Below are 18,079 nucleotides of genomic sequence, written 5' to 3'. Positions count from 1 at the left end.
GAGGGCAATGAGGGGCTGCTTCATTCTAAAGAGTCTTCAGGATGGATTGTACCTCCGGAAAAGAGAAGTTATCCTTCCCAGAGCTCCAGGAAGTGTGTTGACTGTGCTATGCCATACGATGATGCAGCATACATCCTTTTGGGCCCTAGCCAAATCTACTGGTTTGTGTAGAAGAGGATGGTTTCATATTTCCACCTCATCCTTGCATACTGTTTGGGGCCAGATTTTTAAAGGTATTTGGGTGCTTAAAGATGCAGATAGGTGCCTAGTGGGATTTCAGAATTGCCTAGGTGCCTAATTCCCAGTGGTTTCAATAGGATTTAGGCACCATGGTTCTTCTGAAAATCCCACTAGGCACCTATCTACATTTGCAGGTGCTTAAATACCTTTCAAAATCCATCCCTTGGCTTCTTAGGCGTTACTTGCTTAAAAGTACATCTATGCTTTTTCCCAATCTGTGCCAGGACACCTCCAGAGATACCTTGACTTCATCAGATGTCTCCCATGTTGAGACGGAGTCTCTGCATGTTAGAGATCAGGAGACACAAGCTGATTTGGAGCGGCTCAGCAACCTAGAGGGTTCGGAATATTCAGACCAAGCTGGTACAGCATTAAAGGAAATGCAGACAGGGTTTGAATTTACTGTGCAGATAGCGCAGTATAAAGACAACAAGAAGCAGCAGCAGCATGAGAAGATGGTAAGTGGAAGTGAAAATTCAGCCAGAGTTATGACCCCTGGTGTATAATGGGAGATGTCATCCAGCTCGGGAGCTCAGCCCCTAAAGGCGAATGGGCACATGGGACATCTGAGGTACCTCTCTCATGAGGCAGCAGCTTGGATGGACACAAATCAATATTGAACTGACTTTAAATGAAACATTTTGATTTGGTTCAATGAATCAAAATGTTCTGATTTGGGTCAATCTGACCTCAACAAAATAGTTCATTTAGATTTTCCTATATAAAAATTTTGATTTTGCAGAAATTGTATTTTCTGTTGGAAAAAAAAAATTCAACAGAAAATTCCCAACCAGCTCTATAAAATAACTTTTCAAAGGGAACTGATGAATATTATAGGATTAGTGAGTCCGCATGTGAATATATAATTGCCCAAAATTTTAGGTACATGAGACCAAATCTGTCCCATCAAAGCCTGATTAGGTCTCTTTTATCAGCATAAATATGAATTTATACCTACTCTCAATATGTACCAGGATGCTTCCAGAGGTACCCCAACATCATCATACATCCTATATGATATGACAGAGGGCTTGGATGGTAAGAGCCAAGCAGTCCATTTGGAGAACAGGGCAAAGAGAGAAACTGATGCTTTGCAGCCAGAAGAATTCACCAGCGTGGGTGAGATCAGCAATTTGGAGGAGCTGGAACAGCCATGTGGCAGACGCATCACAGCCACTGATCTCGAGCTGGAGAAGATGAGGTGGGATTCTGCACTGACGAGGCTGAAACACAAACATGAAGACAATGAAAAGCAACGGCAGCATGAGAAGACTATGGAGCAGATACGTCAACAGGCAACACCCAGATCAGTAAGTGGGAATGGGAAAAAAGCAGTGGGCATGACAGAGTGGGAAACTATTTCCACAATTCCATAAAGCCTCATTCCTTTGAGTATTCCTTCCTCAAGAACATGCTGCCTTTAAATTAGATGTGGGAATGTGATCCCTATAGCTCACACTGTTGCTCACAGAGAAGTCAAGGTATTGCCTCCTCTAAGAACAGTCCCCTAAGACTGTGATATAATTAAAATGAGCTGGTAAAGTACTTTTAACTTGCAAATTAAGTTTATTGGATAAAGTTCAATGGGCTTAAGAAGAAACATAGAAGGAATGTTTTCCAAATTATGAATACAGTAGAGTAATGGATCTTACTGATGGTTCTGCTGATTAACTTATGGCCAGCTTTAGGGGCAGCTGACCTGGGTGCCAGTTTCTGGAGAGCACCAAATCAACATGAGGGATATGTCACATGGCTCAGCCCTCGTTTAAGTGTTTGTGTTTACTTAGCCACTCGAGGGGCCCCTGAAAATGTTTGCCACCCTCAGCAGCAAAACATTGAGGGCCTGCCTTGGTTTACCTGCTTCCATAATGAAAGAGGTCAAAGAGGACTTATTGCTAGAATAGTTCCTGAAAGATTTCCTAAGGTACAGTTAGATGACCAAGCCACAAGTATATCAGAGCAAACAGCTGTGAAGGCAGGTAGATATCTGGTCACCAAGCCCATACAAATTTGGAAGATGGGCCAGATTTTGCAACAACTTGTTCACAGAAGTAGCCCTGTTGAAATCACATAGTCAAGGGTTTGTAGGATTTGGTCCATTGTTACCAGGTGTCCAGTCTAAAGGAGATAATTTTTTGACAGAGGCAGAAAGATTTAGAAGATGTGCCACTCATAAATCTCAGTTTAGTGGGTTTTCCTGATCAATGTTGCTGTCTCTGGGGTTATTTCTCCTCTCACTTTCAACAGTTGGTTACTGGTGTAAGTAAGAGGAATATCAGGCTGTCTATTTCTATGTCATCTATGGTAAGATGTACATGTATCTTGAGCGTTTCTTGCAGGCTTTGTGCTGTTAGCTAGCACAAGATAGATAGAAATGTTTGCATTATTATTTATTATTTATACTGCAGTCGAGCTTAGGAGCCTCAGTTAGGATGGAGGACTGGCACTTGGCAAGGTGTTGTACAAACCCATAGATTTTAAAGTTATCTGTAACATCTTCTGTATGTGTAGTTTGGAAACAAGTACTGCAGGAGGGCATTAAGCAACAGTAACACAAATGGAATGAGATCAGAATCAGGCCCAGTGTATTATTGACATCTTTCAGGCTCAATCAAAGAGAGAAACTACCAATTCCTTTATTAACATAAGGCCTAACCATTCCCATATACGGGTTGTGTAGGTATGTGTTTGGAGATGATTGAGCTATTGGTTATTGAAAGATGAATTAATATGTGAGTCTGAGCTCACACAGAGTATGGGCTACACTGGTGGTGACATCCAGTACAGACCAAAAGGACTGGGTGTGCTGAGCAGTGGCATCTGTACAAAGTAGTGTGCAGAATGCAATCTTGCAATGTCATGCAGCTCTCTTCCTTTTTCCACAGTTTGGCCAAGGACTCCATGATCTACTCCAGCCCCAGAACCAGTACACCTTGTTTCTATACTGCTTCATCTTTATACACCTCATTTACACAGTGAGGGAGCTGGCGTTCTATTTTGTTATAAAACACTACTTGTTTTGCTTTGCCATTGTGCTCTATTTCATTTTCAAGATGATTTTCCAGGATTACAAAAATAAGAAAAAATGTTGCTAAGCCAACCGCACATTTGCTACAGCTGAAACAGATGCTTATCTGTCCTGGCTTTTTCCCCACTTTTCCTGCTCCCCATCTCCATTATCCCACCTGCGCTTCACCTCACATTTCCACTATCATTTATACACAATGCTAAAATTGGTGCAAGTTTCACTTACTCCTTTTGAATATTGTAGCTGAATATCATTGTTCAATTACATGTGCTTCCATTAACATATTCAGCATAATTCTGTCACATTCTCCTATACGAATAAAGATACATGTAATAGAAATTGCTTTGGAATGTGTCTTTGTCCATTTATTCTCACTTCCCTGGTGGAAGATAGCGGCTTGGCTATGAGGCTTGTTTCTGTGAGGCTGTGTGGAAGGGGGCCCATGTGGTTATTTACTCTTGGTGTTTTCTCAGTGAGAAGGTTTACTTGTTCCTAGGTGGGATGTGCCACACTCTTTAGTTCCACGCCATTTCTTTTGAGGATGGGTGGCCCATTTTCACGAACAAGCACTCACATTTGTTGCAGCCAAGTTCTGGTGACTGCTGAGATTGCTATAGACTCGGGACCCATAAAGGAAGATTTAGGAGATAATGCTTCTGACCTTTTTGTTGGGACTAAGTGTAGACAGAATTTGGTGATGTCCCTTTTACACTACCTTTATCATGCAACATAAAGGTCCTCCCACCAGGTGTGGAAAGGTGAGAAGTTGTTTACCCTATGAAACAGCTGATGAGGAGCTAGTACAATCTCATTCACACATTCGCAAACTTAGAATTGAAGCATTATTAAACCACACGTCTCCATAAACTTTATTGTATGTATTTAAATCATCCTAGCATTTGTGTCCTTGTTGTTCCTGGGAGGTCTGCATATGGCATTGTGTACATGATGGGGAAACACCTCAATGAGCATTTTTGGATACCTTAATCCCAACATCTAAAGAGCTGTTCAAGTCAAAGTTTTAGGGGATGATATGGGTGTAATTCAAACATATTCCTGAGTATGCTTCTGATATGCTTGATCCTGGACAGGATGATATTCTGTGTGTATTCAAATGGCATTCTGTTTCCATACAAAGCCCATGCTATCTATGAATGGCAATTAGATAAAGCCCTTTGAACCATGTCCATTGATGTAAGTGTATCTCAGACCCAGATCTAGCTATTGGATAAACACTGACCCACCACAGAATGAGTGCAGATCTCCAAAGTCACCCCATAGACAGATCTACAGCTCTATATTTTCAAAATAGTGGAAGATCACAGATAGGATTCTCTAGCTTGCATGTGTGCAAAGATCTGCAGTAAATCGAATGATCGATGGCATGATCTTCCTGAGAGGAGGCTTGACATGGTAAGTAAGCTGAGGCTGTCTGATATTGACACAACCAACATATGAGAGTTCAGGTAACTAGTCCAAATAAAATAAGGGCCAAAGGCTTTATTGCAGCTAGATTTCCTCTTCTCCAAGGTTAGATGACAGTTGGCTCACTGCACACAAGAGACTTTAGGATACTCACCTGTCATACTTTGTGGTTCCTCTGTAATGCAGCAATTAGCCTTAGCTGAATTCAGCCACACTGTATCTGGAATCCTTGGCAGCATGAGGAGGCTGCTGACTAAAACAGCTGTTCTGATTGACAAGTGCCACCTCTTATGTTGGCCAGGGAGAGCCATATTCACTCCCGAGCAATTCCAGTTTACAACTGTAATTGAGATTTTTCACCAAGTCAATCAGCTGGGATATCACTTGTGTAAAATCCAATCAGCCTGAGAACCCTTTCGATTACAGATATTTCTATCAGCATCAGTGTGGACACCAAATCAAGTCCACCAGAAGCCCCATATAAAGAGGTTCCCCTCTGTAGTTCTGTAACTCCACAGTGTTTCCAATGTGAACGTCCTAACAGATGTCTGCATGTCTGTGATAGCTTAGGAGTTGATTGGATGTTTGCACACATTTTTAAAATAGTTTGGACTGACAGAGTTATTTGAATGGCTGATGACAGTTAAACTGTGTTATTAAGCCTGAAGTGAAGAGATTAAAAATTATTAGTGCAAACACAAATGTAAACACATTATAAATGTAATTACCTGTCTCCAATAACATGGGATGGTGGGGGCTAAAAGTGCCATGGAGTTGAAAGGGAAAAAATGAGGATTTTAGTGGGATGTGTCCCATTGACAGACGAGACATACATTCCCTGCAACACGAATGACTTAGTACTTAGGAGGACAGATAGCACAAGAGTCAAAGGACCTTGGCAACAGAGCTGGGTTACTGTAGCAACAGGGAAATGGTGGTTATGGTATAATGACATCAGTGAAATTGTTTCTACAGTTAGTTTGGTTTGGGTTTGAACTTTCTGTGGATGGGAGAGTGGGATCCTTGTGAAATGGAACCTGTTGTTTGAGAAACCAACTTCACAAAGTTTATTTCTTTCTCTGTGCCTAAATCTTGTGTGACAAGAGCTCTATTAACTTTCCTTCATAGGCTTTATTCTGTAAGTTATCTGAGGCTTCAGACGACTGTCATAAATGGGCTTTTGGGAGCAGGACTAGACATCAGTGAGGGAAGAGTTCAGTAAGTGGGAAGATTTGGAGCAGCCAAACAAGGGTCCCCTGTGACCAGATGACATTGAGTGGGAAGAGATGCAGCTAAAGGTTGAGTTAACTAGGCTGACCTACCACAATGAGAAATAAAGAGTGACAGCATAAGAAGATGGAGCAGATGTGTCAGCAGGACCTATTCAGAGAGGTAAGTGGAGCTAGGCTGCCTATTACTTCTTTGTGTTAGAACGTTGCCAGGCAGTAGCAACGTGTTGGGAAATGTGGGTGAAGCAGTAATAAAGCCTTCTACTAGAAGAGAAGCTTTCAAGAGAAGAACATCTGAGGGGTACCAACAAGCACAATCAGTAGTGGGCTGTCCTACCATCAATCAGAGTCACTAGCAATGCCTAACTGATTCCGTCTGTTCAAACAACAGTTGAACTAGATCTTTGTTCTGTGTTTGTGCACAGCCAAGAACAATGGGGACCTGGTCCATGACTGTGGCTCCTAGGCGCTACCACAATGAGAAATAATAGTAATATAATATAACATGAATTATTGCCATTTATTATTATTTCACATGTACACTACGGTAGCACCTAAAGGCCACAACCAACTCATGCCCTTGTGCTAGGTGCCAGGCAAACATAATGGACAGTCCCAGTTGAAGGTGGGTTACAGTGGTGGTGCTATAGAGTGGCACAGACAAAAAGGACTGGGCCATGCTGAGCAGAGGAGTCTGTGACTGGGAGCATCAAGGACATAAGCATGCAATGTCACACACAGTTGTCCCCTACAGTTTGATGAGGCACTCCGGGGCCTTTGCCTGTCCACAGCCAACTTGCATTGTTCCTGTATTACTTCATCTTCATATCCATTATGAGGAAACTGATCTCTTTCATTATGAGGCATCTTTTGTTCTGCATTGCTGCTACCGTAATCTACTTCATTAAAGCCTTCCTGTATCATTCACATGCTTTTCTTTGTGCACTTTCAATATACTTAGGCTGGGGAAAGCCGTCCTCCAAGCATTTGAGTGTCTTGTATGCAATAGCCAAACCACTGTCTATGGAAGAAAAGGGTTGTTAGATGCAGGGACGGCTCTATGTTTTTTGCCGCCCCAAGCATGGCAGTCAGGCGGCCTTCGGCGGCGTTTCTGCGGAAGATCCTCAGGTCACACGGATTCAACAGCATTTCTGCGAGTGATCTGCCAGTCTTGCGCCTTCAGTGTACCTGATGCTGAATTACTGCCGAATCCACAGAATCAGTGGACCTCCCACAGAAACGCCGCCAAAGGCTCCCTGACTGCCGCCGTCACAATGACCGGCACACGCCCCCCCCCCCCCCCCGGCTTGCCGCCCCAGACACATGCTTGCTGCACTGGTGCCTGGAGCCGCCCCTGGTTAGACAATATGGGCACACATCACTGTGCTTCTCCAATACTTGATTTCTATTAGGATATTGTTCTGAGTGCCTTTGCCTGGGCTAAATATACTTACGTAGACTGCTCTGTGTATGACAATTAAAATGAGGCACAGTGAGCTTAGCCCAGAGTCACATATACCCCAGATCCGTGCCACACTATGAACATTTATCAAGTGCAAGGCCAGTTCTCCCAAGAAGATTTCTGCAATATTGTCTCTTTAGGAGACCTACCTTCAGACTGGCTTGACTTGAAGATCCAATGACATTTTCAATCACGGACCAAATTTCAAGTGATCTGGCTTGACATTTGGATAAATGTAAATTATAAGTGGATAAATGCAAATTATAAGTGAAATCTGGATAACCACGAGCTGTGGTTCTTCACTGCCTCGCCAGCAACTTGTTCTACTCACTGTTTCACCAGCCACTCGCTCACCAGCTGACTGTCAGTCACCTTCTGCTCTTACATGCTGGACAGAAACACAGTCTCACTACAACTGATTTCAGCTCTGATTGAGCCTTTAAAACAGGGGTCAGCAACCTTTCAGCAGTGGTGTGCCGAATCTTCATTTATTCACTCTAATTTAAGGTTTTGCGTGCTTGTAATACATTTTAACGTTTTTAAAAGGTCTCTTTCTATGAGTCTATAACATAGAACTAAATTATTGTAGTATGTAAAGTAAATAAGGGTTTTTAAATGTTTAAGAAGTTTCATTTAAAATTAAAATGCAAAGCCCCCCAGGCTGGTGGCCAGGACCCGGGCAATCCCCCAAGCTACATTTTGAACTTAAGACGAACTATTGTATATACAAGGTTTTGCAAAACCCAGTTGAAATGTTCCCATTTTGTAATCTTAATTCCAGTGGAAGATTTTTTTTTTTGAGGGAGTGCCAGGACAAGTAAGCCCCAAAGTAAAAGTTTAGCTAAGAACAAAAGTGAAACCTCTCTATGTTATTCGTCCCAGTTGGGTGAAATAGAAAAAGCAAGCAATCAGCATTAATAGTAGAAAGGAAATCAGATTTTTAAAAATCTTGGCCTTAAATAATGTAAATTTATTACACAGGAATTTAAAAAAACAACAACACATGATTTTAATCTGACAGTGTCTCTTTAAGTAGTTTCATTTTCTTGCTAGTCAGTGCCAGGGGTTTGAAAAGACATCAGGTTTCTGTTAGACATAGCTATACCTCAGCAAGATCATGTGTAATCCTCTGACCCAGTGAACATCTCAGAGGTCTGCATCATTTGATTACAGCATCACATATCTGACAAAGAGCTCCACCTCTTACTAGTGAGCAGTAGCAGCTTTTAGGGGAAGATAAGAGGAGAGGCAACTGGGCAGAATAACAGCTGGAGGAAGATTGTTGCCTATCACTGTTAGGGGGAAACAAGGGACATCTGCTATTGCCTCTGCCTTGGAAGGCTTCAACAAGATGCAGAGGTAGGTGGTCTGATCCCCTCTGCATAGGAGGGTAAGGGGAAAAAGAGGGAAAGCACTTAACTTAGTAGCCTTGAGGGTATTGACTGAGTGAGTGCATCCCCTTTATCCAGGGCTCCTAACTATAGGTGCATCTTCTGTTTGCTCTTGGGTGCTGTATTCTCTAGAGACCAGGGAAGAGTGACCTACTTTTAGAGGCACCTTAACCTCATATACCCCTTAGGTTAAGCGATTTGGACGTGCAATAAGGTGTGGGGAACTGTTTGCCTGCCTTTATGTGTGGGATGTGTGTGACACTTGACTGTCTTTACTTTTAGGATGGTTAATAGCATCTGTGCTGCTGATTTCTCCGTGTACACAACAGGTTTGGGGGTTGGTTAAAGAGCAACAAAATAAAGATGACAAATCTGCCCTCCTTATTCTTACTTGCTGCTATTTTAGCAGGCAGCCTGTGCTTGCAGACAACTAGAAGGGAATGGTCAGGTGCAATTTCTCTGCTTAAATGCATAGAGTACTAAAGCTTTTGCTCTTATTAGTCCTGATTGGATGCTTTCTCTCAGTCACATAATAAATAGTTCAAGTGCCAATACTGATGTCTTTAGCATGTGTGTGTATATGTATGTATGTATGTATATGTATGTATGTACTATTATTTCTTCATCATATAGGAACTTTCCCAAGGTGACGGGGGATGGGATGGTGGACAGTGGTTGTTCACAGCATAAGAACTTTCCAAAGCTCCATTCTCATTGAGGAGATGAGGAGGAGAGTTTTTAAACCATTTGGATTTATAGAAATAATTAAATATAGCTGTATTGGAGAACAATGGTTCTAGATCCCACCTTCTAGCTTAAATGTCATTGGATTCTGCTATGACGTGGTTCACGTGGAATCGGATTCTGCTCTCTTTTGTACTGGTGTAATTGAAGCTACAGGAGTTACTCTTGATTTACACTCATAACCGAGAGCCAGATTTTCCTGGTAGCATATCTCTCACTTTCTGTAAGTGGACAATCAGGGCCTTGCTGCTAGAAATATTAGGGCCTGGTGCTGCAAACACTTGCACGTGTGAGTAACTTCACTCTTATGAGTAGTGAGCCCACCAATGGACTTAGCTTCACTTTGAGGATGCCCTCCATTTAAACCCCAATATAGCAAATTCTCTTCCCCAATTAGAGAGAGTCTCTGTGTATTGTCATCATAAATAATTTGTGTCCAAAGTGTCAGATCGTGAAACTGAAGTTTCTAGAAATGTTCTTGAATTACCATTTTCAATGTGCTGGTTGTCTGTCTGATAAGATTTTTTTGACACAGAATGAGTGTTTAATAGTCCTCTCTCTCCTGCACCCTCCCTATAAATAAACTCATTTGGTAATGACTCCACAAAGGCAATTGCTATATTCATGGCTTTTCTTAAAAAAAGAAACCCCTAATAGACTGCCTAGGTGGAAACATGCAGTGTCCCAGTTAGGGCAATCTATGAGCCAGAAATACTCTTTTGTAACTGGCTTCCTTCTATCTTCGCACCTGGAAATTGCTGATGGCTCAGCATCTCTGTGCACCAAGTGATACACCATGTGTGTGAGTGATGGAGGTCAGTGAACCAAAATGGTCATTCCATTTCCTAAACCCCATGTCCTCTTGAGGAGGTATCAATGTACTTTTCAGAGACACGGATTTGGCCCCTTCTGAAGTGCATAACGCTTCCAGCTCTTCTCTCAGAGTCAGACCCAACTCTGACCCAATGGTAATCTTTCTACTGACCTCAGCCATCAGCCCTTCAGTGTCTTGCAAAGTACAGACAAGGTGTCAGAATCATGTTTGTTTCAATACTATAGCAGGGTGAACAGAAACAAACAAACTTCACTTCTACGTTAATCCCCCTGCAGCTGTACGCCTTCCAGATATTCACACCACTCTTTGGTAATACCGTATTCCACTGGACAAAGATGCAATTAGCAAAACATTTTGGCCCAAGTTGTACAGCATTGTATTAGAGTCCTGTCAGCAGCAGGGCATGGAGGTGGAAGGTGGGGCCGGTGGAAGAAGGGATGACTGTTATTGCCTGGGGGGTGGGAGAATGACTTTGTTATTACCATTACAAAATGAATAACATTCTTTTAGATTAAAGGTGGACCTGTTTTAAACCGGGGGGAAAGAGGTCTCATCTCTGCAATTAAAATGGCAACATTTGGCCAATTTTGTGAATTGCAATGAAACATACAAGTCTCAAATGTCCTTGTTTTCAAAGTTTTGTGTGACTGTTCTTCACAGGCCTTTAGCCAGAGCTTTAACTCTGTCCCACTGAACTCAGTGGAACTATTTGCATTTGAAAGGATCAGCTGGTCTCTAATTAGTAGCATTCAGTGTGCTGCTTTGGGGTCCAACCATGTAGCTAACTTTGAGATTAGTCCATTTAAATCACTGAGATGACCCATGGGCATAATATCACTCATGTTCCTAGTGTTTGCAAGAGGAAGCTCTGGGTCTTTTGCCCAGTGTGACTCGGAGTTGTGGTTGACAGCTGCAAAATCAAGACAAATATCCCCCTATAGCAGCATATTTGGGGCTAGGACTAGCTTCTCTATGGACTCTTTTGCTGGCAGGTCCGGCTGCAGGTTGCTGGCCATTTGGGCTGACTGTGAGGGGATGACTTTGGATTTGTTTGCTTCCTTTATGAACCATTTTGCTCCCTGCTGTGTGTCAACAGTAAGTGCATGTACTAGCTTCAAATATGTGAACTATACCGTCCATTACATTAATAAGTAAGGATTATTTCATGCCCCTACAGGTATGATGCAGCAATGAACATATTCCTTTTAATTGCTGTAAGAGACACATTCTCATGCTTGTACCCTTACTCTTCTTTTAAATTTGAGTGGTGTTTTTAAATTGATGTCTTTAAAAAAATTAAATGAAAATGATGAGGCTGGTGGGGAGGGAGGTAGCTGTTTGTCTTGGGTTTGGAAAGTGCTAAAATGTTCTGGGGGGTTAGGTTTATGTATTCTTGAGATGTATTATGGGAAACTTTTAAAAGGGAGTGAGTGGACAGGCCTTGGAGAGCTGAGGGCACCCCTGAGAGTGGGAGTATTAAGACCTAGAAGGACCACACTCCACAGCAGAGAGGCACATTCCAGAATGAGGTGGGGGGAGATGGGATGCCATGAGGATGCTCTATAGAGTACAGGGAAAAGAAAAGGCCATTCTTGAAAAGGAGGAAGAGAGGAAAAAAAAGGATGAGGTACCTCGTAAAAATGCTGGAGGAGCAGTCCCTGATGGGGGAATGGGATTATTATAGATCGCAGCCCCACCAGATGTGGATAATAGGCTGTCAGGCTTCCCCACCAAGAAGATAACAAGGTGGAGAGGGAAGGGTAAAGATATGCTTGTGGGCTGGTGGATCAAGGAGCTTAGGGAGGTGTCTATAGGTATGGATAAGTATCTGATTGTTCAGATGCTGTCTGAAATAATCCCATATTACAACACCTTGGTTTTCACTGGTTTCATATGTATCGATCTAATACTCGTGGATGGCAATGTGCTTTTTTTTAATGCATTTTTGTGATATCCCATCACTGTAATAAAGCATCACTGCTTCCGATCCAGTCGCTGCTGCATTGAGTGCCAAGTTCTGCTTTCACATTCTCATGTTAAAGATCCTACACACTTCACTCCAGCCAGTAGCTCTGCCTTGCTCACTTGTTGAAACAGAGACTGTGACCAATACTACTTAGCTTGAAGATCTCCTGACTAAGTTCTCACCACTGCTTAGCATTAAGGACTCCCATCCAGATAGATGCCATGCCAGATGCTGCTTAGCCTGGAGGTTTGCTAGCCAAACATTGACTTTGGGGTGCACATAAGGTGACCAGATGTCCCGATTTTATAGGGACAGTCCCGATTTTTTGTTCTTTTTCTTATATAGGATCCTATTACCCCCCACCCCGTCCAGATTTTTCATTCTTGCTGACTGGTCACCCTAGGTGCACAGGCTGTGAGTTAGTGGAAGCTCTTACTACTTTCTAGCAGTTACCCCATTCACTGGCCAGAGCAGAGGATAGCTTGGACACAAATTTTAGCTATGATCTCTGTTAATATCATGGGTCTGAGGGAGAGATTTGAATCAGGGTGAGGAAGGACTTGCGATGAACAAGACAAGTGGTTTGGGAATCAATGTGGTTTTATCCATCCTGTGATTTCCATCCAAGCAGATGCTCTTCCATATAAATGAGGTTGCTAAGGCCTAACTGGCTTAATCTTAAGAAACCTATTAACAGTCTTGAAAAATATAACAAAAGTAACAATTCTCTTTATCTGCGCTCTGGCTTTTGTTCTCACAGAACCTGAATAGCTGCCTATGGCCCTTATTCTGCAAAGGACATAAGCAAGTGTTTAAGTTTTAAGGCAAAGAGTAGTCCCGTGGACTTCAATGGGACTATTTGCGTACTTAAACATGTGCTTAAGTGCTCTACCGGATCAAAGCTTATGAGAGCCACACAGCCTAGTTTGATTAACTCGGTCCTTGTGTTTCACCATGTGTAAATTGGGGCTAATACTTCCCTACCTCAGAAGCACGGTAAATGACTTCTTTGTTTCGGTCTTCACTGAGAAGTCTGAAGGAATGTCTAGTATAGTGAATGCTTACCGGAAGAGGGTAGGTTTAGAAGAGAAAATAAGGAAAGAGCAAGTAAAAAATCACTTAGAAAAGTTAGATGCCTGCAAGTCACCAGGGCCTGATGAAATGCATCCTAGAATACTCAAGGAGTTAATAGAGGAGGTATCTGAGCCTCTAGCTATTATCTTTGGGAAATCATGGGAGACGGGGGAGATTCCAGAAGACTGGAAGGGGGCAAATATAGTGCCCATCTATAAAAAGGGAAATAAAAACAACCCAGGAAACTACAGACCAGTTAGTTTAACTTCTGTGCCAGGGAAGATAATGGAGCAGGTAATCAAAGAAATCATCTGCAAACACTTGGAAGGTGGTAAGGTGATAGGGAATAGCCAGCATGGATTTGTAAAGAACAAATCATGTCAAACTAATCTGATAGCGTTCTTTGATAGGATAACGAGCCTTGTGGATAAGGGAGAAGCGGTGGATGTGATATACCTAGACTTTAGTAAGGCATTTGATACAGCTTCGCATGATATTCTTATAGATAAGCTAGGAAAGTACAATTTAGATGGGGCTACTATAAGGTGGGTGCATAACTGGCTGGATAACCGTACTCAGAGAGTAGTTGTTAATGGCTCCCAATCCTGCTGGAAAGGTATAACAAGTGGGGTTCCGCAGGGGTCTGTTTTGGGACCGGTTCTGTTCAATATCTTCATCAACGATTTAGATGTTGGCATAGAAAGTACGCTTATTAAGTTTGCGGACGATACCAAACTGGGAGGGATTGCAACTGCTCTGGAGGACAGGGTCAAAATTCAAAATGATCTGGACAAATTGGAGAAATGGTCTGAGGTAAACAGGATGAAGTTCAATAAAGATAAATGCAAAGTGCTCCACTTAGGAAGGAACAATCAGTTTCACACATACAGAATGGGAAGAGACTGTCTAGGAAGGAGTATGGCAGAAAGAGATCTATGGGTCATAGTGGACCACAAGCTTAATATGAGTGAACAGTGTGATACTGTTGCAAAAAAAGCAAACATGATTCTGGGATGCATTAACAGGTGTGTTGTAAACAAGACACGAGAAGTCATTCTTCCGCTTTACTCTGCGCTGGTCAGGCCTCAACTGGAGTATTGTGCCCAGTTCTGGGCACCGCATTTCAAGAAAGATGTGGAGAAATTGGAGAGGGTCCAGAGAAGAGCAACAAGAATGATTAAAGGTCTTGAGAACATGACCTATGAAGGAAGGCTGAAGGAATTGGGTTTGTTTAGTTTGGAAAAGAGAAGACTGAGAGGGGACCTGATAGCAGTTTTCAGGTATCTAAAAGGGTGTCATCAGGAGGAGGGAGAAAACTTGTTCACCTTGGCCTCCAATGGTAGAACAAGAAGCAATGGACTTAAACTGCAGCAAGGGAGATTTAGGTTGGACATTAGGAAAAAGTTCCTAACTGTCAGGGTAGTTAAACACTGGAATAGATTGCCTAGGGAAGTTGTGGAATCTCCATCGCTGGAGATATTTAAGAGTAGGTTAGATAAATGTCTATCAGGGATGGTCTAGACAGTATTTGGTCCTGCCATGAGGGCAGGGGACTGGACTCGATGACCTCTCGAGGTCCCTTCCAGTCCTAGAGTCTATGAGTCTATGAGTCTATAAAGGTTAATTCATTAGGGTCAGTAAACTATGGAGAGATACTCTGCTGAAAGGTGCTAGTCCAGTACCAAGATTTACACATGTACAAAGGAGGGCAGGAGAGGGGAATGATTCAAAGGCAGAGGGAGTCACTAACATTTTAATTGTCTCAGGGTGCCCTCTTTTGGAGCTTCTGAATCACTGCATTGGACTCAGATGTATCTTCAACAGTCTTCTTTCTTGCTAACATCTGCACTCTGTAATTGGGGGCTTTGGGTTTAGGTATGTTTTTAAAAATTTGAGGGATCCTTTTATCACAGTTAAATGCAAAATCAGAAGGTGTAATCTGATTTTGGGGGTTTACTGCAGTGCTCACCTTAGTCCTCAACCCTGTGCTGTTTCCAGTGAGATATCAAGAAGGAGCAGGGTTTGACCTCTGCACTTAATTGGCTGTCAGTCCAGTGTGGCAAAAGAGGCTCTATTCTGATATAAACAGGTACATCAACTGTGATTTCCAGAGGATCTGAAGGAAGGTAAGTATCCACATTTCATTATATTTCAGTGAGATATGGGCCTCTCACTTCCTTTAATCCTTTGAAAATCTCACCCTTTGTCAGTAGACAGTGAACTGTGTTTCCTGGCTGGCTTTCTAACCAAAGGTCTCTAAAAATAAGATGGTACGTGGTCTAAGGCAGATCATTTAGAAGATAGTTTCAGATGGTATGTTATCTCATAGAAGTAGAGAGCAGGATGGGGTCCAGACAACAATTTGTCTGTTGCTTAAACCAAAGCTGCAAAACTGTTATGGAACCTTACCAGACAAAGTACAAAATTCGCTTGCATAGCCTGATGGGTGGGGGTGGGGGTAGAGAAGGATGGGAGGTTTTAACTTATCTTTCAAAATAAATAAGTTGCCCTAGGCATGAGGGTGATTAGAAATTTGTGAGGTTGGCTTCACCAATGGCTCTAGTCACAGAGGGTTAAAGAAACTTTTTTTTTTGATCTGGCCTCTAGTAAGCTTGAAGTCTGTCTTGAGAGGATTCAGGGGACGGTCCATTGTCTGTTGGAGAGGAAGGAGGATAGTTGAATATTTCTACTAGCCTAGAGAAGTTGTTCCATCTTATTTCTATTGTCTAAAGTCCTTTCTTTTATTCACTGGAATGCTCTCCTGCATCCTCACTCTGCTTGTGCTCTCCTGCATCCTCACTCTGCTTGATTCCATGGGACATCCTGGATTTGGAACTGAAGGCTCCTCTCAAACACCTACATTCCTGGATCAGCTAACCTTTTAAGAAGGGATTATATAGTGTGTATAGAATGCACCTAGAGGAGGAAGAGAGCCAATGACAATACTAGGGCATCAAAGGTGGCAGAAGGACAAGAGTCACTCCTCTGTTTAAAATGAAGTGTCTGTTCTGCTTGATCTTTGTTTGCCTAGTGTACTCTCTCTTTCTACTGCCTGCCTGCTTACTCATCTGCCCCAAACCTGGAACCCAGTCCAGATCTAGGGGAGTCCTTTCATCTACTTTAACAGCAGTTTCATCAAGTGCTTCTATTTTCCAGCCTCTCATAGTGGGGTATCATGAGACTTCCCAGCCCATGATATCACAGTGATGCAGCAACCAGAACAGAGATGTAGTTACTCACTAAGGACTAAGCTTCATGGATATATTATCCAGGTTGAGCTGGCCAAGCCTCAGTGAGAATTTTGGGTCAGTTGAATCTGAAGGTGATGCAGCTGAACGTTGCCCTGTGCAGCATCATGTTGTGGGCGGGTTCAGATGCTGTTCCTCTTAAAAGGGCACCAGGGCGTTGTATTACCCCAGCTTGGTTTTACTGTGGCAGCAGTTTGAGAGACAGATGAAGATTAATGAAGTGTTTCAAAGGGCATTGCCCAGCTCAGTCAGCTGGTATCCACTGTCAGCCTTCTCCTGAGATTCCTGCAGAGTATGCCTAAGAAGAGCCCACACTGAAGAAAACATTAATTGTTCGTGGGCAACAAATAAATACAGTGAAGAAGCTCACTAGCCAGTGTTCTCCTGCTGGCCCTGACAATGCTGTAAAGACAACATCCAGACAAGTAAAGAAGACAAGGGGGGTGCAGAGCTTCTGTATCAATTGACTGGTGAAAGAGGTTATCTTCTGAATTCTGCCTGGATGGCAAACACTCAGCCTTTCTGGGTGTCAGAATAGTGGAAATGAAGACTTTGAATTGGGGCTGGAAGTGACAAGCCTTTGTCCTCTTTGCTTACCAGCTCAAGATTTTGTAACATTGCATGCTATGTGGGAAATGTATATTGTGCCAGAAGCGTGGAGGGGACCTGATGTAACAAATTGTCTAAATGCTATTTGATAGGCTAAGAAACAGGTGAAGGTTGATATTTAGGGTTAATGTGTTGGATTAGTTTTGATTGGTTGTGGATTGGTCCTGCTTTGAGCAGGGGGGTGGACTAGATGACCTCCTGAGGTCCCTTCCAACCCTGATATTCTATGATTCCCATTACATTCTCTCACAGATTTCAACCCAAGATGGAAGAAATCTAGCAAGATTATTTGTTCTCCTGATGGTTGTCACATTGGAACTGCAACAGTGACTTCTTTTTATTTGGATCCAGGATAGCACTAACACTGCAAGAAAGGGTTTGGGGCTGAGTTTGAATCCAAGCTCATCCTCCTGACATTCTGAGGAGGTTAGAGTTTGAGATTCCACTTATGTGCAGACAATCCACATCAACTGATCAGTGGCGTATGCTTTGTAAAGTTCAATAACTTCCTGTCAGTCAGTGGACACAAGGCAAGAGGCAAAGAGATCAACAGGAAGCTTTTGTATATCTTTGCTATTCTCAAACACAAGGAGAGAGACTGAGAACTGGTATTTTTTCTTATACTGCAGAGAAGGATATCTGGAGGCATTTTGACTATAGGAATAGCATCTGGAAGAAGATGACAGCCTGGTCCTCTGAAGAATCTACCTGTTTGTCAGGCTTGTAAGGCAGTTTGGCTGACAAATGACAGCCCAGACCAATGTGAAGAGGGGGACCTTGAGGTAATTTTTCTTGGCAGTCACATAAAAGGCTTCTCTCATGGACTGG

General features: G+C 42.6%; 1 protein-coding gene and 1 long non-coding RNA gene across 3 annotated transcripts in view; both read left to right on the top strand.

Moving 5' to 3' along the window:
• The first annotated feature begins 467 nt into the window (after positions 1-467).
• Positions 468-3,532, top strand: TMEM247 (transmembrane protein 247). The gene is made up of 3 exons (XM_030554300.1): positions 468-698; positions 1,215-1,550; positions 3,126-3,532. Exons 1-3 carry the CDS (start codon positions 621-623, stop codon positions 3,333-3,335), a joined length of 624 nt encoding a protein of 207 aa, XP_030410160.1. The 5' UTR covers positions 468-620; the 3' UTR covers positions 3,336-3,532.
• Positions 3,533-8,627: 5,095 nt separating this feature from the next.
• Positions 8,628-18,079, top strand: part of LOC115649103 — a 92,215-nt gene continuing 82,763 nt past the window's right edge. For both annotated transcript variants that reach the window (XR_003999756.1, XR_003999757.1), the window contains exon 1: positions 8,628-8,743. This is a non-coding gene — a long non-coding RNA (uncharacterized LOC115649103). The remainder of the gene's footprint in view (positions 8,744-18,079) is intronic.

Source organism: Gopherus evgoodei, chromosome 3 (genome assembly GCF_007399415.2).
Source record: "Gopherus evgoodei ecotype Sinaloan lineage chromosome 3, rGopEvg1_v1.p, whole genome shotgun sequence".
Classification (NCBI taxonomy): Eukaryota; Metazoa; Chordata; order Testudines; family Testudinidae; genus Gopherus; species Gopherus evgoodei.
This window is presented reverse-complemented; position numbering and strand designations above follow the sequence as displayed.

What these genes read in the sequence shown, in the direction of transcription:
- TMEM247 (XM_030554300.1), top strand. Translation starts at nt 621, where the DNA reads ATGCAGACAGGGTTTGAATTTACTGTGCAGATAGCGCAGTATAAAGAC. An exon ending in AGCAGCAGCATGAGAAGATG is followed by an intron (nt 699 to 1,214) that starts GTAAGTGGAAGT and finishes AATATGTACCAG; the next exon opens with GATGCTTCCAGAGGTACCCC. An exon ending in AACAGGCAACACCCAGATCA is followed by an intron (nt 1,551 to 3,125) that starts GTAAGTGGGAAT and finishes CTTTTTCCACAG; the next exon opens with TTTGGCCAAGGACTCCATGA.